Here is a 27,182-nt window from a genome sequence, read left to right as displayed (position 1 = left end):
TGACATAAGTCACAAAAAACACAGAGTGACTCAATATCTTTTGGTAACAAACGTTTTTACCTTGGGCTCTGAAGGCTGTTGCTGCAAACACATGCACTGCTTAGATCCTTCTGGTGTGGGTTCACAACTCTTCCCTAAATGGTGAACACTACAACGACTTGCGTGTTAATAGCACCCCTGCTGGACAATTTCAGACTGCCAGACAGACATTCCAAAGCGACATCCATGCACTTTACATACTAAAATACAAAGTGTTTTCTGTAGATATAGTGGTGCCCTGAGCTTTAGATTCCTTTGGGAAACAATTCATTATTATATTTATATAATTTTACTTTTAATATTTAACTTTTAGCTGTTTAATATTAATTTAGTCCATAGTTTATCTGGTGATTATTGCCTTTGAAGCACCCTCAGCATTATTAAAATGGAAAATTATAAATATAAAAGAAGCTCGTCTTTCAGTTTTTGCTTTCCAGCTGTGTCCTGAATCAGTTTCAGTTAAGAATGTCCATTTTGATGAATCACTAATGTGGATTTTGAAATTAAAACTGCTTTGATTGCTCTGATAAGCTCCACAGAAAAGATCAGGAGCGTCGGTAAACCATGCATGAGGCATCTTTTCATAGCAACGTTTTCCATAATTCTAGTTGAAATAAACATACTGAAATGTCAAAATGCTGCCAGTGTGTTGATGAATTAGACGTACAGCTCCAGCGCACAGCGTCCTGACTCAACTCGGACAGAATGGAACATTCAGTCATCCTCTGTACATGGATCTGATTAAAGAACACAACCCTGGTGGTGTAAACAGTGCATTTGAAGAAACATCACAGGCAGACAAATGCAGGGTAATTCGGTTTGCCGTCACTCTCTGAAGTTTACCTTCTCTGAATCAGACATGCTGAGCTTCACGGCTGTAGACATTTAGCTGACATGTTTTGTCTCTGCCATCCCACACACACACACACACACACACACACACACACACACACACACACACAGAGAGAGAGAGAAGAACAGAGAAGAAAAGAGGAGAGTAGAGAATAGAGAAGAAAATGGGAGAGAAGAAAAGAGAGGAGAAGAAAGAAGAAAAGAGGAGAAGAAAAGAGGAGAGAAGAAAAGAGAAGAGAAGAAAAAAGAAGAAAAAGATGAGAGAAGAGAAGCGAAAAAAGGAGAATATAAAGAAGGAAATTGGAGAGAAGAGGAGAGGAGAGAGGAGACGAGAAGAAAAGAAAAAAGAAGAGGAGAATAGAGATGGAAATAGAAGAGAAGAAAAGAAGAGAAAAGAAGAGAATAGAGAAGAAAATAGGAGAGAAGAGAAAGGAAGAGAAGGGGAGAATAGAGAGCAGAAGAGAAGGGGAAAAGAGAAGATGAGAGAAGAGAAGAAGAGAATAGAGAAGGAAATAGGACAGAAGAGAAAAGAAGAGAAGGGGAGCATATAGAAGAGGAGAGAAGAGGAGAATAGAGAAGAGAAGAGAAGGGGAGAATAGAGAAGAGAAGGGGAGAATAGAGAAGAAAAGAAAAAAGGGGAATAGAGAAGAGAAGTGAAGAGAGGAGAATAGAGAAGAGAAGAGAATAGAAGGGGAGAATAGAGAAGAGAAGAGAAGGGGAGAATAGAGAAGAGAAGAGAAGGGGAGAATAGAGAAGAGAAGAAAAGAAAAAAGGAGAATAGAGAAGAGGAGAGGAGAATAGAGAAGAGAAGAGAAGAGAAAGGAAGAGGAGAATAGAGAAGAGAAGAGAAGAGAAGGGGAGAATAGAGAAGAGAAGAGAAGGGGAGAATAGAGAAGAGAAGAAAAGAAAAAAGGAGAATAGAGAAGAGAAGAGAATAGAAGGGGAGAATAGAGAAGAGAAGAAAAGAAAAAAGGAGAATAGAGAAGAGAAGAGAATAGAAGGGGAGAATAGAGAAGAGAAGAGAAGAGAAGAGAAGAGAAGAGAAGAGAAGAGAAGAGAAGAGAAGAGAAACAGAGTATAAGGGCCTGCAGTGGCGAACAGTCAGTAGAGTGCCGACCTCATCAAGCCAGCGAACTCGTCATCTGGGATTCTGTCCACTAGAGACTTTTTGAGCGATGGGAGGTTCACACAGACGTCAAAGCACAAACAAACCACACATTCTGCACTGGAGCTGTTAATAAGTTAACGGAAGCTTATATACGTTACTGTGCTAAAGTCAGAGCCCACCCTTTAAGTTTTGTTAATTAAAGGGCTAATATTCCATATTTTTCATGCATTTTATTTATTTATTCTACACTGAAATTCACTCATAACGCTTACATGGTTTTATGTTCCAAAAACAGTCATAATTCATTGTTTACATGATCACTCCCCAACGTCCCTTCATCCCTTACCCTGCGTTCACACCGGCAGCGACTCCTTTCGCCCAAATTGCTGGTCACTCATCACCTGTGGGCGTATCTGAACTTGAGTGGACAGTTGGTTGCCATTGTTTCACTAACACCAAGCACAAATGAGATGCATTCCCGCTAGAATTACAAATCCTGGTGAGAATTCGCTTGTGTGCTTGTTTTTATTTAATCCCCGTGTCTGTGTGGTCAGTTTATGAGGAAAACGCTATTTGGTCTTTTTACTGTCTATTTGAGGCGAAAGCACCGCTGCAATTATTCAATCTCTAGTAGGAACAATTACCTAGGAATCAACAAAGAAGTGCACTGTTTCCTATTGGTAATCACCACGCCGTTTCACTTTATTTGCATAAAGTTAAGCTCAACTTTGTCACGTTGCTGACTCCGCCCACTTCACGTCACCAATATTTGTGCTGCCTCCTGCTTCCGGAAACTGCCAGCTCTCCCTAGAACAGTAATGACCTCCGACTGCTTTGTCGTGTCTTGTCACTGCCGGTTTTGAGTGCAGGGTTAGAATTAAACATTGCTTTGCACCTATAAGACTGATATATGTAAATGAGCTTGGTTGTGATTGGCTATGCTTCTTTCAGTCATAGGCTGAAACACTCTTTACACGTTCAATAACTTCAGTGTGAGTGGGAGGGGCTACACTGCTGAAGGCAGGAAAGGTGGGTGTGGGGAAATTTTTTTGTGACATCATTTTGCACCTTAGTTTCCTTATATGGACTGTATGGGCGGAGCAGCGAACAGTACATTTTGAAGTTTAACAACGTTTCCAAACACTTTAAAACTGTTTTACTTCAAGGCGGTGAGGAAAATGTGGTTTTCTATGAAAAGGGCACTTCTAGCCATTTCATATAGATTTGATTACGTCTGTTTCCAACACTGTATATGACACATGGTTATCTATAAACATGGACATGGAGTGTGTCATGTTATTTCTGAGAAGCCTTTGGCTTCATTTTTGTCAGTGAATTATTTACAATAGCACCTGGTATTTTTATATATATACACAGTATATACATATATACACTGCTCAAAAAATAAAGGGAACACTTAAACAACTCAATATAACTCCAAGTTACTCCAACTCCAACTTCTGTGAAATCAAACTGTCAAATCAAACTTCTGTGAAATCAAACTGTCCACTTAGGAAGCAACACAATTGACAATGACGATTGACAATGACAACGATTGACGATTGACAATGAATTTCACAGCTGTTGTGCAAATGGAATAGACAACAGGTGGAAATTATTGGCAATTAGCAAGACACACTCAGTAAAGGAGTGGTTCTGCAGGTGGGGACCACAGACCACTTCTCAGTACCTTTCTGCTTTCTGGATGATGTTTTGGTCACTTTTGAATGTTGGTGGTGCTTTCACACTCGTGGTAGCATGAGACGGACTCTACAACCCACACAAGTGGCTCAGGTAGTGCAGCTCATCCAGGATGGCACATCAATGCGAGCTGTGGCAAGAAGGTTTGCTGTGTCTGTCAGCGCAGTGTCCAGAGCCTGCAGGCGCTACCAGGAGACAGGCCAGTACACCAGGAGACGTGGAGGAGGCCGTAGGAGGGCAACAACCCAGCAGCAGGACCGCTACCTCCACCAAGGAGGAACAGGAGGAGCACTGCCAGAACCCTGCAAAATGACCTCCAGCAGGCCACAAATGTGCATGTGTCTGCACAAACGGTTAGAAACCGACTCCATGAGGATGGTATGAGGGCCCGACGTCCACAGATGGGGGTTGTGCTCACAGCCCAACACCGTGCAGGACACTTGGCATTTGCCAGAGAACACCAGGATTGGCAAATTCGCCACTGGCGTCCTGTGCTCTTCACAGATGAAAGCAGGTTCACAGTGAGCACATGTGACCGACGTGACAGAGTCTGGAGACGCCGTGGAGAGCGATCTGCTGCCTGCAACATCCTTCAGCATGGCAGTGGGTCAGTAATGGTGTGGGGTGGCATTTCTTTGGATATGCTCGCTAGAGGTAGCCTGACTGCCATTAGGTACCGAGATGAGATCCTCAGACCCCTTGTGAGACCATATGCTGGTGCTGTTGACCCGGGGTTCCTCCTAATGCAGGACAATGCTAGACCTCATGTGGCTGGAGTGTGTCAGCAGTTCCTGCAAGATGAAGACATTGAAGCTATGGACTGGCCCGCCCGTTCCCCAGACCTGAATCCGATTGAGCACATCTGGGACATCATGTCTCGCTCCACAGGCTGTCCAGGAGTTGGCGGATGCTTTAGCCAAGGTCTGGGAGGAGATCCCTCAGGAGACCATCCACCACCTCATCAGGAGCATGCTCAGGCATTGTAGGGAGGTCATACAGGCACGTGGAGGCCACACACAATACTGAGCCTCATTTTGACTTGTTTTAAGGACATCACATCAAAGTTGGATCAGCCTGTTGTGTGTTTTTCCACTTTAATTTTATGTGTGACTCCAAATCCAGGCCTCCATTGGTTAATAAATTTGAGTTCCATTGATTTTTGTGTGATTTTGTTGTCGGCACATTCAACTTTGTACAGAACAAAGTATCCAATGAGAATATTTCATTTATTCAGATCTAGGATGTGTTATTTGAGTGTTCCCTTTATTTTTTTGAGCAGTGTATATATATAAACAGTGACATGCCATGAGAATTGTGTCTAAGTTTTTAATGTATTTATATGCTGTAGATTATCTTTATTGGACTCTCTCTCTGGCGAGAGCGAGAGAGAGAGCGAGAGAGAGAGAGAGAGCATTGCAGAGAGATGAGATCATCTCCTCAGTTGTGTCTGAAGTGAGATTGGAGAGTGATATCAGGTACAGGATGGGGGGGGCTGCAGTGGAAAAATGCAGAAAAGAAATATTCAGGGAAAGAGAGAGCAGAGAGCGCAAAGGAGTGACTGAATGTAGGTGTAGTGAGTGAGAAGTGGATAATGGAAAAGGAGAGAGAGAGGAGGAGAAGAGGACAGGGAATTGGGTGGCTCCCCCCGCCTCTCTCTCTGTTATTTTCACTTAAACAGGCAGCAGGAATGTGGCCTATCTTTCCTCATTGCATAAAGGCCAAAAAAGCCACACAAGGAGCGGAGAGAGAGAGAGAGAGAGAGAGAGAGAGAGAGAGAGAGAGAGAGTGACACAGAGAGAGCGAGCGAGACTGAGAGAGCAACCGAGCGAGAGACATTGAGAGAGAGTGAGAGGCATAGTAAGAGAGCAAGAGCGGCACAGTTTAAATAAAAAAAAGACAGAGACAGACAGACAGACAGACAGACAGACAGACAGACAGAGAGAGAGAGAGAGAGAGAGAGAGAGAGAGAGAGAGAGATATTCCTTTCCTGTGCTGTGAAATAGAGTATAAGTTGCTCAGACCACCCAGATCACTGTCCTGCATACAAGCTCTACCTAGCTGAATCTCCTCAAACAGATTTTAAATGCACAGAGGCTTTTAATTTAAAAATAAGACAAATATTACAAACAATCGAGAGAAAAAAATAATATAGATGTCCTTATATAAAATTATTTAATAGAAAATGTTGCTGACACTGCGCTGGATTAAAATGGCACTACATAAGATTTTTTGTTAAAATTGAAAAAAGCAGCATTTCTGAGTGAGGAGGATAAAAACAGGTCAAATGTGATTGTGCTCTCCTGCGAGTCACCCTGTAAAGCCTGAAATAGTCATTTAACAGTCAGAAGCATCAAGTCAGGAATTTTTCACACCACGTTGTGTGTCTTTACATAATAATGTCACACAAACAGACTCAAAAAGAAGGTCCGGTTTGATGTTCAGGCCTCTAAATCAACACTATACTGATGAAGATACAATCAGGGAAGGAGCCTGAAGCACAACCCACGTTACAAAATGCCCTTCTACACATTGTGTGCAGTTACACATTTCCACCAGAGAGGTCTCCAAATCCCCCAAACTCACAAAGTGCAGCTTTAATCAGAGACATAATAATACAGACATTATATCTGTAGTATTTTCCCCATAATGATCACACTGCTTTAGAAAGGAATGATAACAAGATAACCCTAGATTCAATTTATATTCAAGCAATATTCAAACAAATAAGCTGCAAGTTAATTAAGATTCTTCAAACTTTCTGCACAGTGGTGGTGATGGGAACCAGACGTCCACCAGTTATGAATTCACTGCCTGATGTCTGAGATTTAGTTTTACGATAGTTCTGAGAAGGCTTTGGCCTAAAACGTCTTTTCTGGTGGATCATAAAATAAAGACGTTTTTCTGGTTCACTGCTGGTTCTGACTAGCAAATAAAACGGCTATATTTGTGTCCTAGTCATGGCGACCCCTGGTTCCTATCACCACCATTGTAAGGAAAGAGTCTCTACAATCAACCATTTCACACCAAACCACTGTGAATGTTCTTAGTTTGGCGGTTGAGGTGTAAACGATGTTGAAATTGAGATATTGGTGGAGTTCCTCTTTAAGTAAACCTGCCTTGTAGCTCTCACTGGCCATTTTATCAAGCACACCTTCTAATCTCTGACTTAAATACCACATTATGAGCACTATGTATGTATGTATGTATGTCTGACAGTGACAACTACTTTTGTTACACCAGTGCTAAATGAGATTTAACCGTCACCTAGAGGCTGTTTAGGGACTGTTACCATGGTAATTCAGTTAACAGTTACCTGGCACAGGCCTAATCTGTACAGCTATCTATACCTATATGCCACATAGAGAGAAAATAAACAGAAGTGGAACCTAACTGCCTGTTTTACCAGTGTTTCATGTCCTCCTTCCCTCCTCCTTTTTCCCTCCTTCTCCTTGACATTGTTTTACCCCTAAACATGCCCCACATCATCTTTTATTCATTAACCCCGCCGAAGAGAAACACACAGAGACTGCGGAGTCACTCACATAAAAACCGTTCTGCGCCACGGCTCTCGCCGAGACACAAAGCGTTTTTCAGCCTCGGAGAAACGGCCCATAATCCCTCACTGAGGGGTCAGAACCTGCGGGACATCAGGGGGGACTGGTTTGTATCTGGTGACCATGGCAATCTGAGAGGTAGCCTACTGCCCCCGTGAAAACAAAGCGAGTCTAAGAATGCGATTTCGGCTTGTGTGGGCAGGAGCCGAGGAAAATTACACTGTACGAGCTCAGAGCCTTAATAACAGAGGGGGAAAAACCAGGTAACGTTATTAGACACCGTGCGACTACACTGTGTTCCAAGTTATTATGCAAATTGGATTTAAGTGTCAAAGATTTAATTTTTGGTTTTTCAATGGAACTCCTGGACGGTATTGTGTCTCAGGGCTCTTCGGACCACTGAAATCAATCTCAGACACCTGTGATATTTAGTTTTCCAGGTGAGCCCAATTAAAGGAAAACTACTTATGGACATTCCACATCATTAAGCAGGCAACAGGTTTCAAGCAACATGGGAAAGAAAAAGGATCTCTTTGCTGCCCAAAAGCAATAGTGCAATGCCTTAGACAAGGTATGAAAACATTAGATATTTCACGAAAATGTAAGTGTGATCATCGTACTGTGAAGAGATCTGTGAGATAATGAGGAAGGTTTCTGCCAGACAAACCCAATGGATTAAGAGAGCAGCTGCTAAAATGCCATTAGAAAGCAGCAAACAAGTATTTAAAGCTGCTGGTGCCTCTGAAGTCCCGCGAACCTCAAGGTGTAGGATTCTCCAGAGGCTTGCAGTTGCGCATTAACCTACTATTCAATCACCCCTAACCAGCGCTCACAAGCAGAAATGGGTGCAGTGGGCCCAGATGTTCAAACACTCTTGTTTACTGATGAGTGCCGTGCAACCCTGGATGGTCCAGGTGGATGTTTGGTGGTTGGCCACCATGTCCCAACAAGGCTGTGACGTCAGCAGGGAGGTGGCGGAGTCATGTTTTGGGCCGGAATCATGGGGAGACAGCTGGTTGGCCCCTTTAGCGTCCTCAAAGGTGTAAACTCGGCAAAGTACATAGAGTTTCTGAATGGACTCTTTCTTCCATGGTACAAAAAGAAGAGCCTTCCATAGCAAAAATCATCTCCATGCATGACACTGCACCATCTCACCTCTGTGTCACTGGCTGCTATGGGCATAAAAGGAGAGAAACCTCCCCTGACCTCAACCCTACTGAGAACCTTCAGAGTATCCTCAAGCAAACGATCTTGGGAGGCTATCTTGAGGCTATTCTAACCTCCTGCAAAAGAATTCAAGCAGAAACTCTCCAAAAACTCACAAGTTCAACGGAGGCAAGAATTGCGAAGGGGACATGTTCAGATGTTTTTGATTGAAATAGCTTTGGATTTCAGTAAGTGTAAACTCTTAATGCTGCAAATTCAACAAATTTAGCATTTTCAGTTCTTTAGAACCTATAAAATGTTTTGAAACTGCTGTGAATAATAATGTGGAACAGTGTATTTCGAGTTTATTTTTAAAATCCTGCTATGTAATTTTAAAGTCAATGGTTGATGACTTTAAAATGATACTGACTCTCACTTGCATCAAGTATTTAGGAAAATCAGAGAAAAATATAATTTGCATAATAGTTTGGAACGCGGTGTACTGTGACACCAAAAAGTCCAGAGTGGAACATCTGATAGTGCTCAGAATGGAGAAACGAGCATGTCGGCTCCACAATATGAACAATATCACCATACTGTGGGTGAAACAGGAGACATGAGGGACATCCCAGTCCAGTTTCTTTAGGATCTGATTACTTGAAAGGGCACAAATCACTGAAAACCACATTTCCCCTCGGCTTTTGGAAATAAAGGGGCGTGACGTAGTATGTAAAAGTTTCTGTTTCACTGTTGAAGCTTCAGCGGCAAAAGCGGCCTGCTTTGAACTTGTTTTTGTGATGGCACAGAAACCTAACTTGTTTACATGTCCTCCTCCTTGTTTCTACACTCCCTGTCCATTTTATCAGCTCCACTTACTGTATAGCTGCACTTTATAGGTCTACAGTTACAGACTGTGGTCCATCTGTTTCTCTGACACTTTGTTACCCCCTTTTACCCTGTTCTTCAGGGGTGAGGACCCCCATGGACCCTCACAGAGCAGGTACTGTTTGGGTGGTGGGTCATTCTCAGCACTACAGTAACACTGATGTGGTGTGTTAGTGTGTGTTGTGCTGGTCTGAGTGGATTAGACACAGCAGTGCTGCTGGAGTTTTAAACACCTCAGCGCTGCTGCTGGACTGAGAATAGTCCACCAACCAAAAATATCCAGCCAACAGCGTCCTGTGGGCAGTGTCCTGTGACCACTGATGAAGGACTAGAGGATGACCAACAACCGACAAGGTAGGAGTGTCTAATAGAGTGGACAGTGAGTAGACAGTGTTTTAAAACTCCAGTAGCACTGCTGTATCTGATCCACTCACACCAGCACAACACACACCAACACACCACCACCACATGCTGAGAATGACCCACCACCCAAACAGTACCTGCTCTGTGAGGGTCCATGGGGTCCTGACCACTGAAGAACAGGGTAACAAAGTATCAGAGAAACAGATGGACTACAGTCTGTAACTGTAGAACTACAAAGTGCAGCTATACAGTAAGTGGAGCTGATAAAATGGACGGAAAAATTATTAGATTTTTTTTCTCTTCTAAGTAAGCAAATACTGCGAGATCACGGACTAAAAACAGCAGATATTGCGATACTGACACAAACAATTTTTCATGCCGTCTTAGTCAGACCAAATAGGTGAAGTCCACTCTGAGACGGCGGTCCAAGAGCAAGCAGACAGCAGACGCATGTCCTCACTCAGGCTGAGCCTTTAATCCTGGCAAAAGACACACTCCAGCAACCCGAGCCAGAGGAGCATCAAAGCATCTCTCTCTCACTCAAACACAGACACGCTCCACATATACCAAATTGCGGTCTGGGATCAGTTAAAGACTGTTATTGGGTGGGCGAAGATCAATCGAAGTGCATTTCTGGCAGAAACGGTAATACATAAATAAATAAACAAATAAAGGGCCCATATTCATGGAATAGCTACATTGCAAAAGCAGCACCTATTCAACCCATTATGTTTGTGACATCACAACCATTTATACATCAGCACATTCGGCTTACAACAGTTAAGCCCTGCCCATTCACGCTGAAGGGGTTACTTTATATTTCAACACTGACTGTTATATGAGTGGTACTGTCCCTTTAAGACTGATATTATGTAAATGACCTCTGTTCCTATTGGTTACTGTGTTCAACAAGCAATGAATTATGACAGTTTTTGTTGTTATAAGTAATTAGATGATATTATAAGAGAATAAGCGGGGAGAAATTTCAAACATGCGTCATTTAAACTAAGGACATAAATAATAATTTGCATTGCAAGGACCTTTTGTATGTACTGGAGGGGGGGAACTGTGTGAATGGGTGGAGCTAAAGTGAAAATAAATATATAGTAAACCTCTACAGTAACAAACATAAATAAGGATATTTTGTGCTGAAATAAAACAAAGTGCACCATAATCTTTGCACGGGCCACATTTTATGCTATTTTATGGCTGTAGCAGGTTAAAATGTGCAAAATGTGTTCTCCGTCGAGGATTTGTTGAACTATTTCTTGAACTTCGACAACAAAAGCAAGCCATTTGACCAGCATGTGAGAGTAAATGTGACAAACATAAAAAAACTGAAAATGGACTGTTTTAGCAGCTTAGTTTCCATATATGGACTGTATGGACTGGGAGATGAATGGCATGTTCCAAAACGATGCTAATACACCACTTCACGCTCTTTATTCATTTGAAAAAAAAGTTCAGTTCTCAAACGTCTGAGCGCTTTAAAGACCGTACCACCCAGATCAGTCAACTGCTCCTGAGTATCGGTTTGTACTAGTGGGCCAGTTAAACGCTGGTAGGGGGTGGTGGTGGTGAGGGAGGGGTCAGCAGAGGCCTGCACTTGGCCGTCTCCAGCCTGGCACTTACTTTCCCAAACAGTCACCCGGAGCAATCTCCCAGCGGCCTCCCCTGCAAGTCATCAAGCACATTAGTAACCACAACAACTTCCTGTTTCTGTTCCCGGGCTTCCTGTCTGCAAAGGATCACTCCACACCGCCGATGTCAGAGGAGCTGGAACGCAGTCAAACACACATGAACACACGCACGCTCGCGCAAACAGTGGCGCTCGGTAACCAGACAGCAGTAAATCATGACATTATGATACCTGTAAACACTGTAAAATGCAGAGATCATAAACACGAGCATTACAGAGCAGCACTGGCAGGAAGAGCGGCATCAGCTGCACAGCCTGGAGGGAACTTCACAAAGCAGGAGTTCTCATTTAGCCAAATAGCTCAGGCTATTTATTCCGACAACAGCGATATGTTTAGTGACAAAATGACTGGTGAAGAGAACATATATGCCCAGCACCACTTCCGCCACTTAAATAATGATAATAATAAAAACAAAACAAAAACAAAGAAATGGTCACACTTTATTTGGATGGTCTCCTATAGATGCTGTACAGGGGCTTAAATCATTACACCTTCTGGTGACGTTCAGTTGATTTTCAACAGCATTATGGTTCGAGCTAGGGCTCAGAGTAGGAGTAGGTTTTGCCTTGAAGTCAGGGTTAGGGTTAGGCTTATGTTTAGGGTTAGGGTTTAGGGATGGATGTAATAAAATCTTTCATACTGAACTCCAGTTCAGTTGTATTTAATGGAAATTTAGTTGAATGTTAGTTACCTGACATACTGAACACAACCTAGAGCTCAGATGTATGCAGTGGTGGACAGTAATGAAGCGAATGTAATTAGTTTCTGTACTTAAGTAGTTCTTTCATGTATCTGTGCTTCAATATCTCAAATATCTTCCTTTTCCTCCACAACATTTTGAGAAATCTGTTGTTCCTTTTGGTTTCTGTGTGTATAAAAACGTAATATGTCAAAACGAAAGAAGTGCAAAGCAAGAGCACCAATCAGGGCACAGCGGTCACCTTGTTTAGAGCTGGTTTTGACCTGTTGGTCATACACGGTTCAACGTCAGCGCAGCAGCGTAAAATTTTGGGAGAGTCTGTTCAACATAAATGATGAACTAACCTAACTTTGTGTAAATAGAGCACAATATAGAAATATGTCCACATATGCAGTCGTGACTGACGCGGCTTTTTTCTGAATTTCTACAAACACCATTTCATTTTATAGTAAATGAGTTTGGGCTGGTTTATGTTTATGAACAGAGACCTACAGATCAACATAGTAAAGGAGCTCATTTGTGATCCTGAGTTTAAAGCCAGTTTTTATTAAACTTAAACTTGGAACTAAGTTGTAAATAAATCTTAAACTGAAACTTTGCTTGTTTGTAAAAGTGATTTCAGAGCCATTCGGTTCTCCCTGATGGAAACTGTTTACCTTCAGTGTTTTGTGCTTATGATCATTTTAATAGACGTCAGCGTCACTAATTAATGATGTTCTATTAAAAGACTGGTTTACCAAGAGAGACACTGGAGGATTTTCACCTAAAATGAGTTCATGAAGCGAGTCTTGTTATAAAAATGATAACAGGACATCAGAGCCAGAATTAATCTTTTAGTACTTTTACTTTTGATACTTAAGTACATTTGAAAGTAAATACTTTAGTACTTTTACTCAAGTGGAGGTCTAAAGGGAGGAACTTCTTCTTTTACTGGAGTAATATTTTACCTTGGGTGTCTCTACTTTAACTCAACTACATGTACTTCATCCACCACTGGATGCATTTAGCATAATAGTTATATTTATTTGAATGTTGTTTAAAGATAAACTGAGCAATTGCAAAGCATCTACAGTGGATCATGCAAACAAAGTGTTATCAAAGAAAAAATTGCGCTCCGTCAGTCCTCCGCCCCACATCCACCTGATTTCACCTCATCTCAGCCTTCTGAAAACAGGCAGAGCTCTTGACATAAAAGGCCATTTTCACACATTCCTCCTACCCAGTGCTCCCAGGCTGAGGGCGTGTCCCTCTCCCCACTCAGACACATGTGCTGCGGAGTGTGTTTGGGTGTGCACGCTATTCCCTTGCGTCACACACTCCCTTAAGGAATGCTTAGCCAGCAGGTCTACGCTCCCCCTTCCTTTCTCTCTCCCACTTTCTCCCTCACATACAGCAGAAATGTTAAAAACAGGGTGCTGGTCAAACAAACGCCCTGTTTTTGTGGCCGCAAACACGAGTTAAGGCAAGTACCAGGTCTCCGCACCCTTTTATCCTGAAGGCTGAGACGACTTTCAAAGCTAATATTTACTTTTGCCTTAAACAACATAAACATTCAAGACACCATAAACAATATGTCCAAGAAATTAATGTCATTTCCAGCCAGTAAGTACAAGTTGTTCTTTTTCCCCCATGAGATATTTCTGAAGAGATTAGATATAATCTACTTGCATAAGGAAGAAGTAAGTCAAAGTCTGGTGCTATGTAGAACGCTACAGAGAAAATGAGGCTCCTAACAACCACCTGGAACCCCTGGTTAACACCAAAACTGCCCCCATCAGATAACCAGCACTTAAAGCTTTCATGTCTGAGAGAGAGGAGAAAATCAAGCTGCTTCAGATCTGAAAACATCTACAGGGGTTTGTGTCCATCCTTCCATTGTGAGAAGACAGCTCAGCGTTGTGGGTCTGAAAGGACGTGTAGCTGATCAGGAAGAACCTCACTGAGAAAAGGAGACGGACACATCAAACAAAGAAGCTGAACAATGAACTGACCACCCCAGAGTCCAGACCTCAACACCACTGAATGGGTTTGATTACTTCAGGAAATCATCAACCAGCTTGTAAGAACTTTGGAGGTGTATCTGCAGATTCTTTGAGAAATTGAAGCAAGGCTGTGTCCAAAACCGCATGCTACTATACTATACATATACTATACTATACACTCCATGTATCAAACACAAGGCCCGCAGGCCAAATCAGCCCATGACACATATAATATTAGCCTGTTTCACAATGTGCTGCACTACCGTCCCCAGCATGCACTGCAATGTGTGTTCTAACTTTCCTACCCCAACAACAGTCTATGGGACAGCGGTTACACCTCAATTCTACACCAGTCATATCACCAAACACACAAACTGCATTTGAGCTGCAGTTCAGCCTCAGAAATGAGCCAAAGTCTTAATGAACTTGGAGCAAAGAAAGGATGTCAGGAGTTCAAGCACATAGGTAGGTTTAAAAGACTGAGCTCCTGGGGACGTTTCTGAATTATGAATATTTCAAGTATTCAAGTAATATTTCAAGGTCAACTACAAGCTTCTGTATTTTACTGCTGAGGTTTTTGCATATTTTGAATAAACAATGTTTGGGTTAAAGCACAGCATTACTTAAAACATTTTTTTCTCTGGCCCACAGATTTGTTGAGATTTTTTAATACAGCCCATTTAGTGGTCGAGTTCGACCCCCCTGATCTAATGAATGGACGCCTAATATTGCTCTGCTGTTTCTGACGTTCTGTTGAGTATCAGTTCTGGATGTAGCCCAAATATCCCAAAAAGAATGGAAGCTGCAATAAACGAAAAGACCGGACACAATAAATATGGCTAAATATGATATTCACTCGTTGAGACTTCTGTGTAATGTTCTGTTGCACAAGTTTTCTGCTCTATTTATTATCATCCAACATCAGTAACTGACCTCAATAATACTCAATCAAATCCTCACAGCAATGCTCCAACATCTAGTGTAAAGATTTCCCAGAACAGTAGAGGCTGTTACTGCAGCAAAAGGACACAAACTCCCATTAACACATTTTTTTCAGAAGAAACACTGGTGTCTACAAACTTTTGGACATAGTGCAGTGCAAAGCAGCCCTACTGACACTGAATGGAATGACATGAGAAGACAAGACAGAATCGTTTTAATCTAACATCATAGCAAGAGATATGAAAAGAGTGTCTGAACTACAAGAAACGGTCAGTTTATTAGAAAGACATACCTACGACACTGGACATTTTATCATGAGCACAAACCATATAAGGGCACTCTGTAGGTTTCCTTCAGTGGAATGGGACCACCACAAGAGCACTGTTGACCAGGTACTCTTAATGTGGTGGACCGTTCTCAGCACAGCAGTGGCATCGACATGGCAGTGTGCTGGCACTTATGTAGGGGGTGTTTCTGATATAATGGCCAATGAGTGCAGGTATAAGGTAGATGTAAGTCACTGTATATTTGCCAAACTTGTATAATCTACACAAAGCCCTTGCGTGATGTGGACTGGGAGAGAGAGAAGTGTATTTTTTTCCTAAGACATATGAACCAAACATCAAACAGGTCTTCAGCAATTTCATAAAGCAGGAATCAGAGCGCAGAGCGGAGCCTGAGGCCAACAGCTAAAGAGGGACGGTGCATTTAATTCCACACAATGTATGCATTTAGAAGGGGGGGGGGGGCATGAAGAGAGATCGAACAGAACAGAGAAAGAGAGAGAGAACAAAAGAATAGTAAGAGAGGAAAAACAGGAAGTGAAGAAAAAGAAAGAGACAGGCAAAGGGAGAGAGAGAGAGAGAGAGAGAGAGAGAGAGGGAGAGAGGGAGAGAGAGAGAGAGAGAGAGAGAGAGAGAGAGAGAGAGAGAGAGAGGAAAAAAGAAAAGAGAACATGGAGAGATGGAGGAGAGAGAAAGAGAGGAAAAAAGAGAACATGGAGAAAAATGGGACAGAGCGAGAGAGCGCGCGAGAGAACAGAAGGAGGGTGATTTGATTTGAGAGAGTAATTGACAAATGAAAGCGAGACAGAAATGAGCATGAGAGAGAAATAGAGTGAAAGCACAAGAGCAAGAGAGAGAAAGAAAGAAAAAGAGCACGAGAAAGTGAGAAAGAGAGGAGAGTGAAAGCACAAGAGCAAGAGAGAGAGAAAGAAAGCAAAAAGCACGAGAGAGAGAAAGCAAAAAGCATGAGACAGAGAAAGTGAGAGAGCAAGTGAGAGAGCGAGAGTGAGAGAGAGAGCGCGAGAGCAAGAGCGAGAGCGACTTGGTCCTGAGCCTGCTATGAATGATGACTGAAATTAGACTGAATTATCAGAGCTGAAAGCCGAGGCCAGGAAGGCATTTCCCCCTGCTGTGTGTTTCATAATGGCTTCTAATTTATAAAAAGAAAAAAGGGGAAAAAAAGATGAAGATTAAAAATTAAAGGCCCAGGAATGTCGATTCAGCTTCAGGCAAACTAACACACTGTCTATCAAGTAAAATCATTTGCACCCGTCACATAATCAGCCAGTATCAGCCGGACCCAAACAACAGCCTGAAACTCAACAAACCACAGAGAATCCAGGGCAGCGTAGCACTAACAAAATATGGAGCAAATACAGAGCCATAAAAGGTGCACTACAAGACAGCAAGGACTATTGAGGCCTTATAAAAATAGCAACAGTGCTAAAGTGGGTTGATGATACAGATACAGAGGACATCGGTTACTAAATGTGTAACACTTTATAATAAATCACGACGTGTGTACACTAAAGTATACTGCCCTTTTAAACATGAAATACATGGAGGATATTTATTAGTCAGGTCAGTTGGGCAATCTTTTAGAAATGGTAAATCAAACTGATCTCAGAAGTAAAATCATTACACACACAAAGAGATAAAACAATCTCTATAAGAAAAACATGCCAAGAAAGAATGCATGAACACGACTTCTCAAACAGCCAAGCACTCAAATGCACACAAACAGACCCCGACACGGCCTTCAAGTAAGGTTAGGTAGAAATGAAAAGAATCACAGCCCAAATTTTCGTAAAAACACTGTTTGGATCTGCTCCTTCAATCACATTCGAGACAATAACAATTCTCAAGCCATAAATTCACTTTGCTGGAATCCAAGGCAACAACATGTCAAGTGATTCGCAAATGAAAGTCAGACATGTGTGCACACATGGACACCCACCCAGGAGCAAAACACGCACGTAAAAGTTCTTCCAAGTTTTCTTCAGAAAGATTTATCTGTCCTATCTTTGGTCTAATGCAGTCCTGCACATCATTATGGAGGGCTCCATCTAATTGCAACAAATGCTAGGACTATGCAAAACAACTCTGCCCACTTCATCCTCAATTTCAAGGCTTTGATCAGGCAAAACAGACGCTGTTTCAGTTCAAGGAGCTTTCTGTCTTAAATAACAGGCACAACTTCATACATACAGTCACGTACCAGCATAATATACCCCAGCTAGCACACAGAAAGGAAAACATGGGACTTACCACTCGAGGCTTGGCTTTAAGTGGGGCTGGGGTCAGCTCTACGCTGGACTTCCTCTGAAGTTTAGGTTCATCGTTTGAGGTTGGAGTTGCAGGTACGGATCTGGTACCCTCTGCCGCAGCTTCTTCAGCAGACGCAGGGGCATCCGAAGCCCCTTCAGGTGGGTTCAATGCCAGGATATACTGCTCCGTCACATCCTCAAGGGAAGGGGTTCCCTCCCCTTGGCTGTGTTTTGAAGGCCTTGAAGGTTCAGGAGCTTTAAAAGTGCTACCTTGTCGGTCTTGGATCGCATTGGAGGGCACAATAGGTACAAAGGTGGCCGGTTCGCTAGCATGGCGCACATGTTTGGGCCTGATTTTAGGTGGGAGTTGAGGCAGGATGGATGCGGAGTCATCCTGATCTTCAAGGGCCTGGTCCTCATGCTGCTCCTCTAGCTGATCCCCATCATCGCAGGACTGCTGATGTGTGACCCGGTGAGTACGCTTCTTGTAGCTGCTGCGACTTATGCATGGTGACAACACCTGGGCCAGCTTTGGGTCGAAGGTGAAACTGGACTCCTCGCTGTCCACTTTAGCATCGCCGTTGCGGTCGAGATGAGAGGGCAGAACATGTTCTGATTGGGATCGAGATCTTCTGCCAGTATAAGCCTGTCGTTGTTCACTGTTCAACTCCCATAGCTCATCTCGCTGCTCCGAGAGGATCGGCTCACTGCTGGAAGGTGGGATGGATTGCTCTGTCTCGTTAATAGGTTCGTTCGGGTGTTTCTGGACTTCAGCGGTTGGAGCGGCTAGTTCTCCCCGTCTGCTGGGGTCACTGAAGCTTTTCTTCTTCACTGCTTTTCCGTTTGCCTTCTCATCGATTAATTTGTCCATAGCACCAGGTTCGTGCATGATGCTCTGGATCACAGTGCTGTAATCCCTCAGACTGTCGCTACACACAGAAAGGTCACTGGCTGCACTGCCAGTGCACTCAGACAGATCTGCTGCGGAGGAGTTCACACCAACCCCCACCTTGGCGTTTATAGAGAGTGAGCCGAGCAAGTTGCTGTCCACAGAGAAGCCATTACTAGCATCCTCCGTGACCGAGCGACGGCGAGGCATGGGATCACTGAGAGAGCGGTAAGCAGACTCACCATTTGATTCCCCATTACTTCCATTGCTGGAGTCCGAGCCATTGTTGCCGGCTGAAGAGAATTTTCTCCGCCTTCTAAGAGCACTGGGAGTCGGAGGAGCCTCTATAGCTGCCTGACTGACGTTTTTACTGATGTTTATGTCTCCTCCAATGGCTACTGCCTCATATTCTGTCCGCACAGATGGGGCTGGAACAGAGAGAGACTTCTCCAGTGTCATGTCAGCCAACTGTTCCTCATACAGTCCAGACTGATTCCAAACAGTGAGCGTCTGGCCGAGCAGGTCTGTGCTAGAGGACGGCCCTCCAGCCTCCGGCTCTGTTACTATTCCTTCATCTGTCAGACTGGACTCATGTCCAGAGAGCTCGTCCAGTGACTTATCATAGAACACATTCTCCTCAGAGTTTCCCATCTGTAAGCATTCTTCACTTTCTCTGTCAGACTGTTCTTTGTACTGAGTGACTACACTTTGGCCATCAATCTTCTCCTGTTGCTTTATTTTTTCTGTTTCTTTGCCATCTTCCTCCAGGACAAAACTCTCTTTTCCTTTGAAACCTTCATCTTCATCATCCTCATCCTTGCTAGCACTCATCTTGCAAATGTCCCTTATAACCTGTCTTGCTTCTTGAACATAGCGGTCTTGTAGAGGGGTCGGCATGGGCTCATCATAGCCATAGCCACCTCTGCAATCATCACTCTCCACCTCCCTGTCAGAGACCACTACTCGTTCTCCATCCCCTTCACAATCCAGTCTCTGCTCAGAGGAACTCCTCATAGCTGACCCACTCCCAGAATAGCACCGCCCTAGTGGCTTCTCTGAGTAAGTGAATGATTTGGCCCTTCTCAAAGTGGCAGTGAGATCTTTCAGTGAGGGCCTTCTAGCATTCATCCCAGTGGTTCTGGAGCCCATTCTGTACACAGTTGACGTTCCTTGACCACCCTGAAAGCTGGAGTTGAGCCCTTCTTCACCATCTCGTCCTCTCCTCTTCATCCTAAGCTCTGACAAATCAGTTTTCAGGTAGCTAAGCAGTGATAGAGTTTCTGAAGCAATGTCAGGATTCGACATTGATATTCTATCTTGCTCCTTTTCATTTATGACAGAACGGCGGTACAGCCTATTTTCTGAGACACCAGGGACACGATCCCCTGGACTTAAGCCAGGCACCAGCCTGGGTCGAACATGGACAGGGGAGCGAGAAAAGTTGTCTCCATGGCCAAAACTAGGTGAGCGGTACATAGTGGCATTGCCATGATATGTTTTGCTTAGAACAGAGGATGAGGCACTGGAAACACTAGGTGGCTGATCCTCTTCCTTCAGGGTCTCAGTACTGGAATATCTGCTGCTACTCCGTGACCCCAAGGGACTTAGAAGAAATGAGGGGATGGTTACCTTGGACACCCGTGAGACGAGTGGGATGTGACTAGCACCAACTTGTCCCTCAGATGCTTTATACAGGCGCCTGTAACTGTCCTGAACTACAGAGGAACCCTGAGCTGGGTGCCCTCGCTCCCACGTTTGTCCACCAAAACAGGCCCTAGACCGGAAACCCTCAAGTCTGCGGCCCTCCATCTGTGAATCGCAGGACTGCTGGTGGCGCTCTAGATGCTCCATCATCAAAGGCTGGTCGTCGCTATCATCTGACTCTCCATTATCTCTACTGCAACTGCTTTTCTTCTTTTTCCTCAAAGAACGACGTCTGACGTCCCTGCTGTGATGAGCTAAACCTACAGGACTATCTTCCTCACTACCCGAAGACCTTCGCAGTGGCTTTGCCAAAGCGCCATGCTTGTTGTTCCGGGAGAAGTATGTGCCAGTTCCTCCACTGCTGCCAAAGAAAGAGAGTGTGTTTCTACCTGACTGTCCTCCAGACTCGTCCTCCTCCTCCTCCTCCTCCTCCTCCTCTCCGGAGCTCACTCTCCCGTGAGTGCTGGACGGTTCCACTTCCACGGAGAGGCCCTTGTGTGGTTTTGAGGAGCTATGTGAGGAATGCAAACTATCTGGTGGCTGCGGCTGCTTTGCCCTCTGCCTCTGCTCCTGCAGCTGCTCGCGGTAAGCACACGAGCGGGACCTGAGAGGCAAGGCGACTGAGCTACTGCGAGGTGGGGGGGTTGGGGGAGAGGGCTTGAGGTCACCGTCCACTCTTCCTGGCCAGCTCTCGGCTCCCTTTCTGCCACTTCTGTGGCTCTCCAATCCGCTTTTATCTGACGACTTCTTTCTTTCCTTCACACAGCAAAGATCATCACGAGAGTACTTTTCAGTGCTAAAAGTAGAGTCCATACCCTGACATGTTTTCTCCTTACAGCTTAGTAAGTCCACAGACAGTCTGCCAGCCCCATAATCGGAGCTGTTCGCATCCTGCCAGGCTCCTCTTGGCAGCGGCGACTGTCTGCCGCTTCTGTCTGAAGAGGTGCTGCCGTCGAAGGAATGGAGGTGATGGCCAGCCGACTTTAAGTCGTCTGCGTCCGACGTCGACCTGTGCTGCTTTCTGTGTCTGTCCCCAAACAGCTCTCTAATTTTGGTAACGCTCGGCCAGTTCGAGTCAACGAGAACGGTCTCACCATACGAAGAGCGATAGCTGCGATGAGACTTGTACGCCGGAGCCCCTAAGACAAAAACATCATCTTCTGAATTCAAGGTGTGAAAGTTGGCAGAGCTAGCAGAGATTTCAGAAGAGCCTCTCTTACCTTCTGTCTTTCGGACCCTCCGTCTCGGACCTCTGTCTGAATCGGAGCCAGACACTGACTCCTGGGCCGAGTGATATTTATGATCCTTGGCTGGCTGGTCAGCTGGGGGAAGATCTACAGGGTCTCTGCTCTGATCAGGTAAACATTTAGGGTCCTGCGAAGGGGAATCATCTGTCCTAACCCTGGCTGCGGACTTGCCTGCTGCTGAGCTCCCAGCACTGAACTTCTCAGAGAGCAGGCGGACTGAGGGTGCAGCCGTGAGAGCGGAGCCTGTCTTTAGCTCTGCGGTTGAGAGGCTGGCTGCTGAGATTTTGGAAACTTTTCTTGCCACAGCAACACTCGGCGTGTCCGAGGGCTGTGCTTTTTCGCCTGCTGTCTCGGCTGCCTGAGGGGGGAGGGCTGCGCTTTCTAAATCCTCTGATTTGTGGTGTTGCTGGTCCTCGACTCCACTTTTATTTACGTTCCAGCTCTCCAGCTTTCTGAAGGAGACAGAGCGGTAAACAGACGCCTTGCTCTGCGTCTCCCTCCCTGCCATTGCGCTCCTCAGCCTGTCCTCCCTCTTTTTGGGTAGTGTTTTTTTTTAATTTTATTTATTTATCTCCCTCCCTTTTTGTAGTTCATTGATAAATAGTCCACAGCTTTCTTCTTTCTTCGTGGTTACTTACAGCCTACCGCAATGCCCCCATTTAACCACGCTCTGCTTTCCAGAAGTGGAGAGAGAAAACGACGCAAGCGCAAAAAAGAAGAAATACACGCGCGTAAAGAGCGTCAAGTCCTGCTTTAGCTCAGGCGAGAGAAAGTTGCCTCCTGACCTTTCAGCATGTCTTCTCCTTGCCCAGCTCCAACTCCCCTCAACTTCCATGCACGGGGAAGGGAGAAAGAGCTCCAAAGAGTGGACCAGAAAACTCCTTCTCCTTCCTCAACCAACTTGCTCAACCCTGAAGGCACCCCAACAAGTTTGGCATCACGCACGATCTCCAAAACAAATCCCATCTCCTTTCCGGGGTCTTTAAACTCATCCTGGACGACCACTTCTTTATTTGTCCATAATGAAGCCTTCGTTGACTTCTGTTTTCTCTTTTTTCACCATGCAAACACTCGGTTCGAGGGTGGGAGGGGCTTAATGTGGTCAAAGCCCCTGGGGTAAATGTTAAGGGGGGGGCTTTTCCTCTCTGATGTGAGGCAGATATTTCAGATAGAGACCAGATAGTCATACTGGTGAATAAACAATCAGAGCAAACGCTCAGATATGCAGCGTTTCTCAACTTAAGGCTCTATTTCCAAGGAATTAAACTGCTATTATTTTTGGTTTCTGGTTTGTTCTTCCGTCCAGGGCACTCTTCACCTCTGTGTTGACTTGTTAGTGATGTGGACACGCTCTTTTCTTCTGCTTTCAGAGCCGTTTAGAGCTTCCAGATACACGAAATATGGTGCACGGCGCACTCACGTGGTGCTTCAGCTGCTTTGAAGGGGAATCCCACCAATATTTCAAAATTTCTGCCCAAAAAGTTCCACCAGACGGGGTGAGTTTGATGTGACGTGGTCCATTGTTGAGAAACTTGCAGATTTAGATTTCTTTACTGGGGTGGTGATGGGAAACAGGGGTCTACAAACACAAATGTAGCCATTTCAGTCACTATCCCAAACCACCGGTGAGTTTTTATATATGTAATGATGCTGGATAAGCAGAGATAGATCTCAGAAGTTCTTTGCGGACTATTTTGATTTACAGTGCCTTATATGAACTCTCATTAATGGCTTTTAGAAAATATGCATATGTTTTAGGCCAAAACGTGTTGTAAAAGTGTCAGACATGAGACAACATTCATAAGACAACCATTAAATGTCTTAACTTATAATGGAAAAAACACCAGTGAACCACCAGTGAACCTACATGCGTCTTCTGAGTTTTATATGGAATGTTGACGATGGTAAAATTGTGATAAACCTGAAAAAAATAGGTTTACTCTGGAAATTTTACACAATGCCGTGTATCCCTCCACCTTGGATGGATGAAAAATATACGTTTTAGGCCGAAATAGAGCTTTAATATAATATTAAGACGTGTACACTAGTGTTTCAGGGTGTGGACAGCATATTCATAAGCATTTCATGTAGGAACTTTCTGTGAGGGAGCTTTTAGAGGTGGTCGTCTGGTTCCCATCACCACCACTGTGAACAGCTCTGACTCTTAGTTTCTCTAGTACAGAGCGTTTCACCCCAAACCGCTCTGAATGACTCTGTTTACATTTTAACTGCAGAGATTTTGCCCCTTGAAAGTCTTTCTTAGCACTGAGTCATACATATACAACAAAAAAACATGACAGAAAAATATTTAAAGTTGATATTTATTGATTGATAATACTTGGCAATAGTGTGCAGTGCCTTATGAAAGTCATGGTCACAGAAAAGAGCCGAGAAAAACATGACAGCAGACGCGGCCTACAGCCCTACAGCTCTACAGCACCCTGAGATAATACAATCATCAGGACTGTTGTCTGTAACACTTTCACATTGATCAATTTACACGTATGCACAGCACACGTAAGCGAATACACAAGCTTGTTCCTTTAGCTGTAACCTTTACAACTTCACGAAGCTGCAGGAACACACACAATTCAGCTTCACACATAAACGTCACATTCCTGCAGGCCGAGTAAGAGAATCATCAGAATGCAGCACTTACAACATTCAGAATTCACTGCGCTACATTTACTGGTTTGCTGGTTCGGGTGAAACATCATTTCTACATCAGCACATACGCTGTCTATGGCATCGTCCACTTTGACCCTTCATTAAACTGACAGACATCTATATGGAAGCCCATTGCAGGCCACAGGTCTCATTTCCCAACTGTTCTTAAGAAAATATTCCTTGTTCAAACCCACTTACTCAGTTTTTATGAAGATTCTGACTCACCAGTGTTTTGTCATTAGAGATTTGTTCTTAGGTAAGAACAGAATCCACAAACACCCAAGAGCACAAAAGTGAGGACAGTTCTGTGGTTTAAGAACACAAAATGAATCTGACAGTGACTTTTTCTCAGGACCTTTATCAGGAACACATTTAAGAGCAAACTTAAGAAGACGATGGACTATGAGGCCCATTTTTTTCCTTCTCTGTCTCTATTTCTGCCAACTTTTTGATGCAGTAAATTTCATTATAATAATAAAATAATGGCTTATTTTCACAGAACAGCTACTTAGTAGCTGGAAATAATAACCTTGAACTAAATTTTAAAAGAGGCCCAAAAAAACAGATCTTTGAGCCATGTTATAGAAGGACTTTCCCAAGAAGCCTTTTTGTAAATGTGTGAGGTTTTAAGGTTTAAAGAACCTTCACATAGTTTCAAAGTCCTCTACCAATTTAAGAGCTCTTCCAAAAATCTTGGCATTATTTGGAGGCTCGTTAAACTTTAAAGAGGCTCTTCTCAAGCTTTAGGGAACCAAACTTGGTTCTTCTACAGCATTGCACAAAAGAGTGTAGCATTTTGAAATGTTTTACTATCCTGAAATAATTACTTACTTACTTGGAATTGAGGAGATCATTTATTTGGGATGCATATGCAAAGTTCTGAGAAAATAAGCCATTATTTAGAGATACTAAGCCAATATGTTGGCCTGAAACAGAATCTGCAAGAAATGGGCTTCCATACATTTGCATACATTTACATACACCTACATTTGCATATGCACCTTTTAACCCTCCCATTATATTAGGGGTCTGACCCCTACTTTGACCCTATTCAATGTTTAACGTCTCTGAATAAATGATCGACTCAATTTTTTGCTTCATATATAATGACTTTTCCTATGGGGGGGGAGGGGGAGGGGGGGGGAATTAACATCATGATGTGTTTTCAATGGACACATTTAGTACTCACTGGGGTTCTTTGGGGTCAGTTCAGTTTGACCCAAGACAGTATAAAACATATCCTCAATATCAAAATTTTACAAACATTTGTTTTGGTTGTTTTGGACAACACTGGCCACTATAACATGCAATTTTAGAATCTTCAAAAAATGTACATCTGCTTTAGGTCTTAAACCTAAACCTGTAGTAGTGTGAGAACCACTGATAGTTCATACCACTTGGGGGGGGGGCATAATTCCCACCAGAGGTTTGACCTGCTGTGGTCAAACTGACCCCAAAGATAAAAGACGTTCATAAATTTGAGGATAAGAGGAGGATTAGCAGAAATGTTCAGCCTAACGCAATTTATACATTAGTTATCATGCCAGTGGAAGGATCTTCAGTCTGGGATCTTGCTCAAAACAAAAAAAGGGTAATTTATGAAGCCCATATAATACAGACAGAATCCTGTATCATGTCTTTGTGGACACACTATAATTCAGGGATTTGGCTCGCTGTGCTGTGCGGCAGGCCTGCTTGTTGCAACTTCATCCTTTCAGCTGTGTTTTCTCATGATATAAATACTTCCTTTAAACAAAGCTTGAGAAACCACTTCTGTGGTGTCTGAAATATTGCTCTGAGCATAAATACTTTCCCTTTAAAGCAGTGCGAGTCGGAAGCAGCTAACCACAGTTTACTGTACAGAAGAAACAGCTGCACTGCCACCGAAACAAAGGATTTCTTGGTAGAACCTGCCACCTAGTGTCTGCAATCAGTCACTGCACAGTATTCACATGACTTTTGCACAGTTTGTTCAAACACAGAGTTCAGTACTTCTTCATTACTCCTTCAGCCTTTTCCGCCGGCCTGCTCAGGCCAAACTGGAGCTATAATAAAAGATGTATGAGATCCCATTTCACCCCTCACCCCTACCACTCAGCCCTTCCCCCTCCGTTTTGCGTGTTCACTTCTAGGGGTAGGGTGTCCAGATTTTTGTTGAGGTAGAGGGGGAGGGCGAAGTGTTGGGGCTACGTGATCCTCCAAACTGAGGTTTTTCAGAGACTCCAAAAAGTGTTATGAGAAAAAAAAAAGAAAAACCAGCAAGATGGAGAACAAGAGACCAAAGAAACCCAACAAATGTGAGAATTTTCTCTGTTAAAAATTACGATAAACACTATCATCTTAGTTTAATCTTGTTTCAGTGTATTATGGTCCTTTTCTTCATAACAAGCATAACAATTTGCTAGTAGTAGCTGATGTGTCGGTAATTACCCGTTCCACCTTAAACAGTCCAGCAGTTCTGATGCCTGAAGCGTCAGAATGTAACTGCTGCCCCATTTAAAATTAGAACAAGAATCTGGTGAATATCTGACTTCAGCTTCATATCACTGAAGAATTAGGGGAGGGTGATAATAAATAATTGCCCCCCTCTTTGAAGGCGTATGATCCCTAAATGTAACTAAAGCCCAGCAGTGAGGAGCTGAACTTTCCCCTCCTCTGCTGTCACTGCAGACGGGCAGGGTCGCCTACAGAGCAGCGCTAGTAGCTGTTAATGAAGTGATGCTCTTTTTATTTGAGGGTCTCATTTCAGAGGGAAGATCTCAACCACTGACCTGTAACTCAGTTCAAATGGGCAAGGTGACACTCGAAAACAAGGGGTAGGGGTAAAATTAAGAAATGGGTTTGGGCCTAAATCTGTTTGGACTGGTGAATAATTTTGTTGTAGGACCTCCAATCCAGTGGAGACGTCAGTGGGATAGTGCAGGGAAGCCTCAATGCAACACTGACATCTTAATTGATTGCCTTATAAAGGCAGAAAGATCAAATTTCTTAACAAATTACCATCATCACTACACAGACAGAAGTGATGTCTGTTTACCTCTTCATGCTCTTATTCACAGAGCAGACCGCGCATGTTGCTTTCAAAAAGATCCTTCAAAACCTGCCATGTCATACAGTCCCACGCCTCAATTTCCAACTTCTTTTGATGATTT

The 27,182-nt window shown here is 43.7% G+C and overlaps 1 protein-coding gene across 3 annotated transcripts in view; it reads right to left on the bottom strand.

The window, feature by feature from the left end:
- LOC108431162 (rho guanine nucleotide exchange factor 17) overlaps positions 1 to 22,433 on the bottom strand; it is a 166,692-nt gene extending 144,259 nt beyond the window's left edge. Inside the window, exons 1-2 of one of the 3 annotated variants that reach the window (XM_037539780.1) lie at positions 21,337 to 22,433; positions 17,525 to 21,255 (exon numbers count right to left, since the gene is read on the bottom strand). In XM_037539780.1, coding sequence (XP_037395677.1) covers positions 17,525 to 21,255; positions 21,337 to 21,871 — 4,266 coding nt within the window. In that variant the 5' untranslated portion in view covers positions 21,872 to 22,433. Of the gene's footprint in view, positions 1 to 17,524 lie in introns of all 3 variants that reach the window. The other 2 variants (XM_037539779.1, XM_017704145.2) reach the window with 2 other exon arrangements.
- Between the last annotated feature and the right edge of the window lie 4,749 nt (positions 22,434 to 27,182).

The sequence above is a fragment of the Pygocentrus nattereri genome, chromosome 7, assembly GCF_015220715.1.
Source record: "Pygocentrus nattereri isolate fPygNat1 chromosome 7, fPygNat1.pri, whole genome shotgun sequence".
NCBI lineage: Eukaryota > Metazoa > Chordata > Actinopteri > Characiformes > Serrasalmidae > Pygocentrus > Pygocentrus nattereri.
Note: the sequence above shows the minus strand (reverse complement) of the source record. Positions and strands in the feature narration are given on the sequence as shown.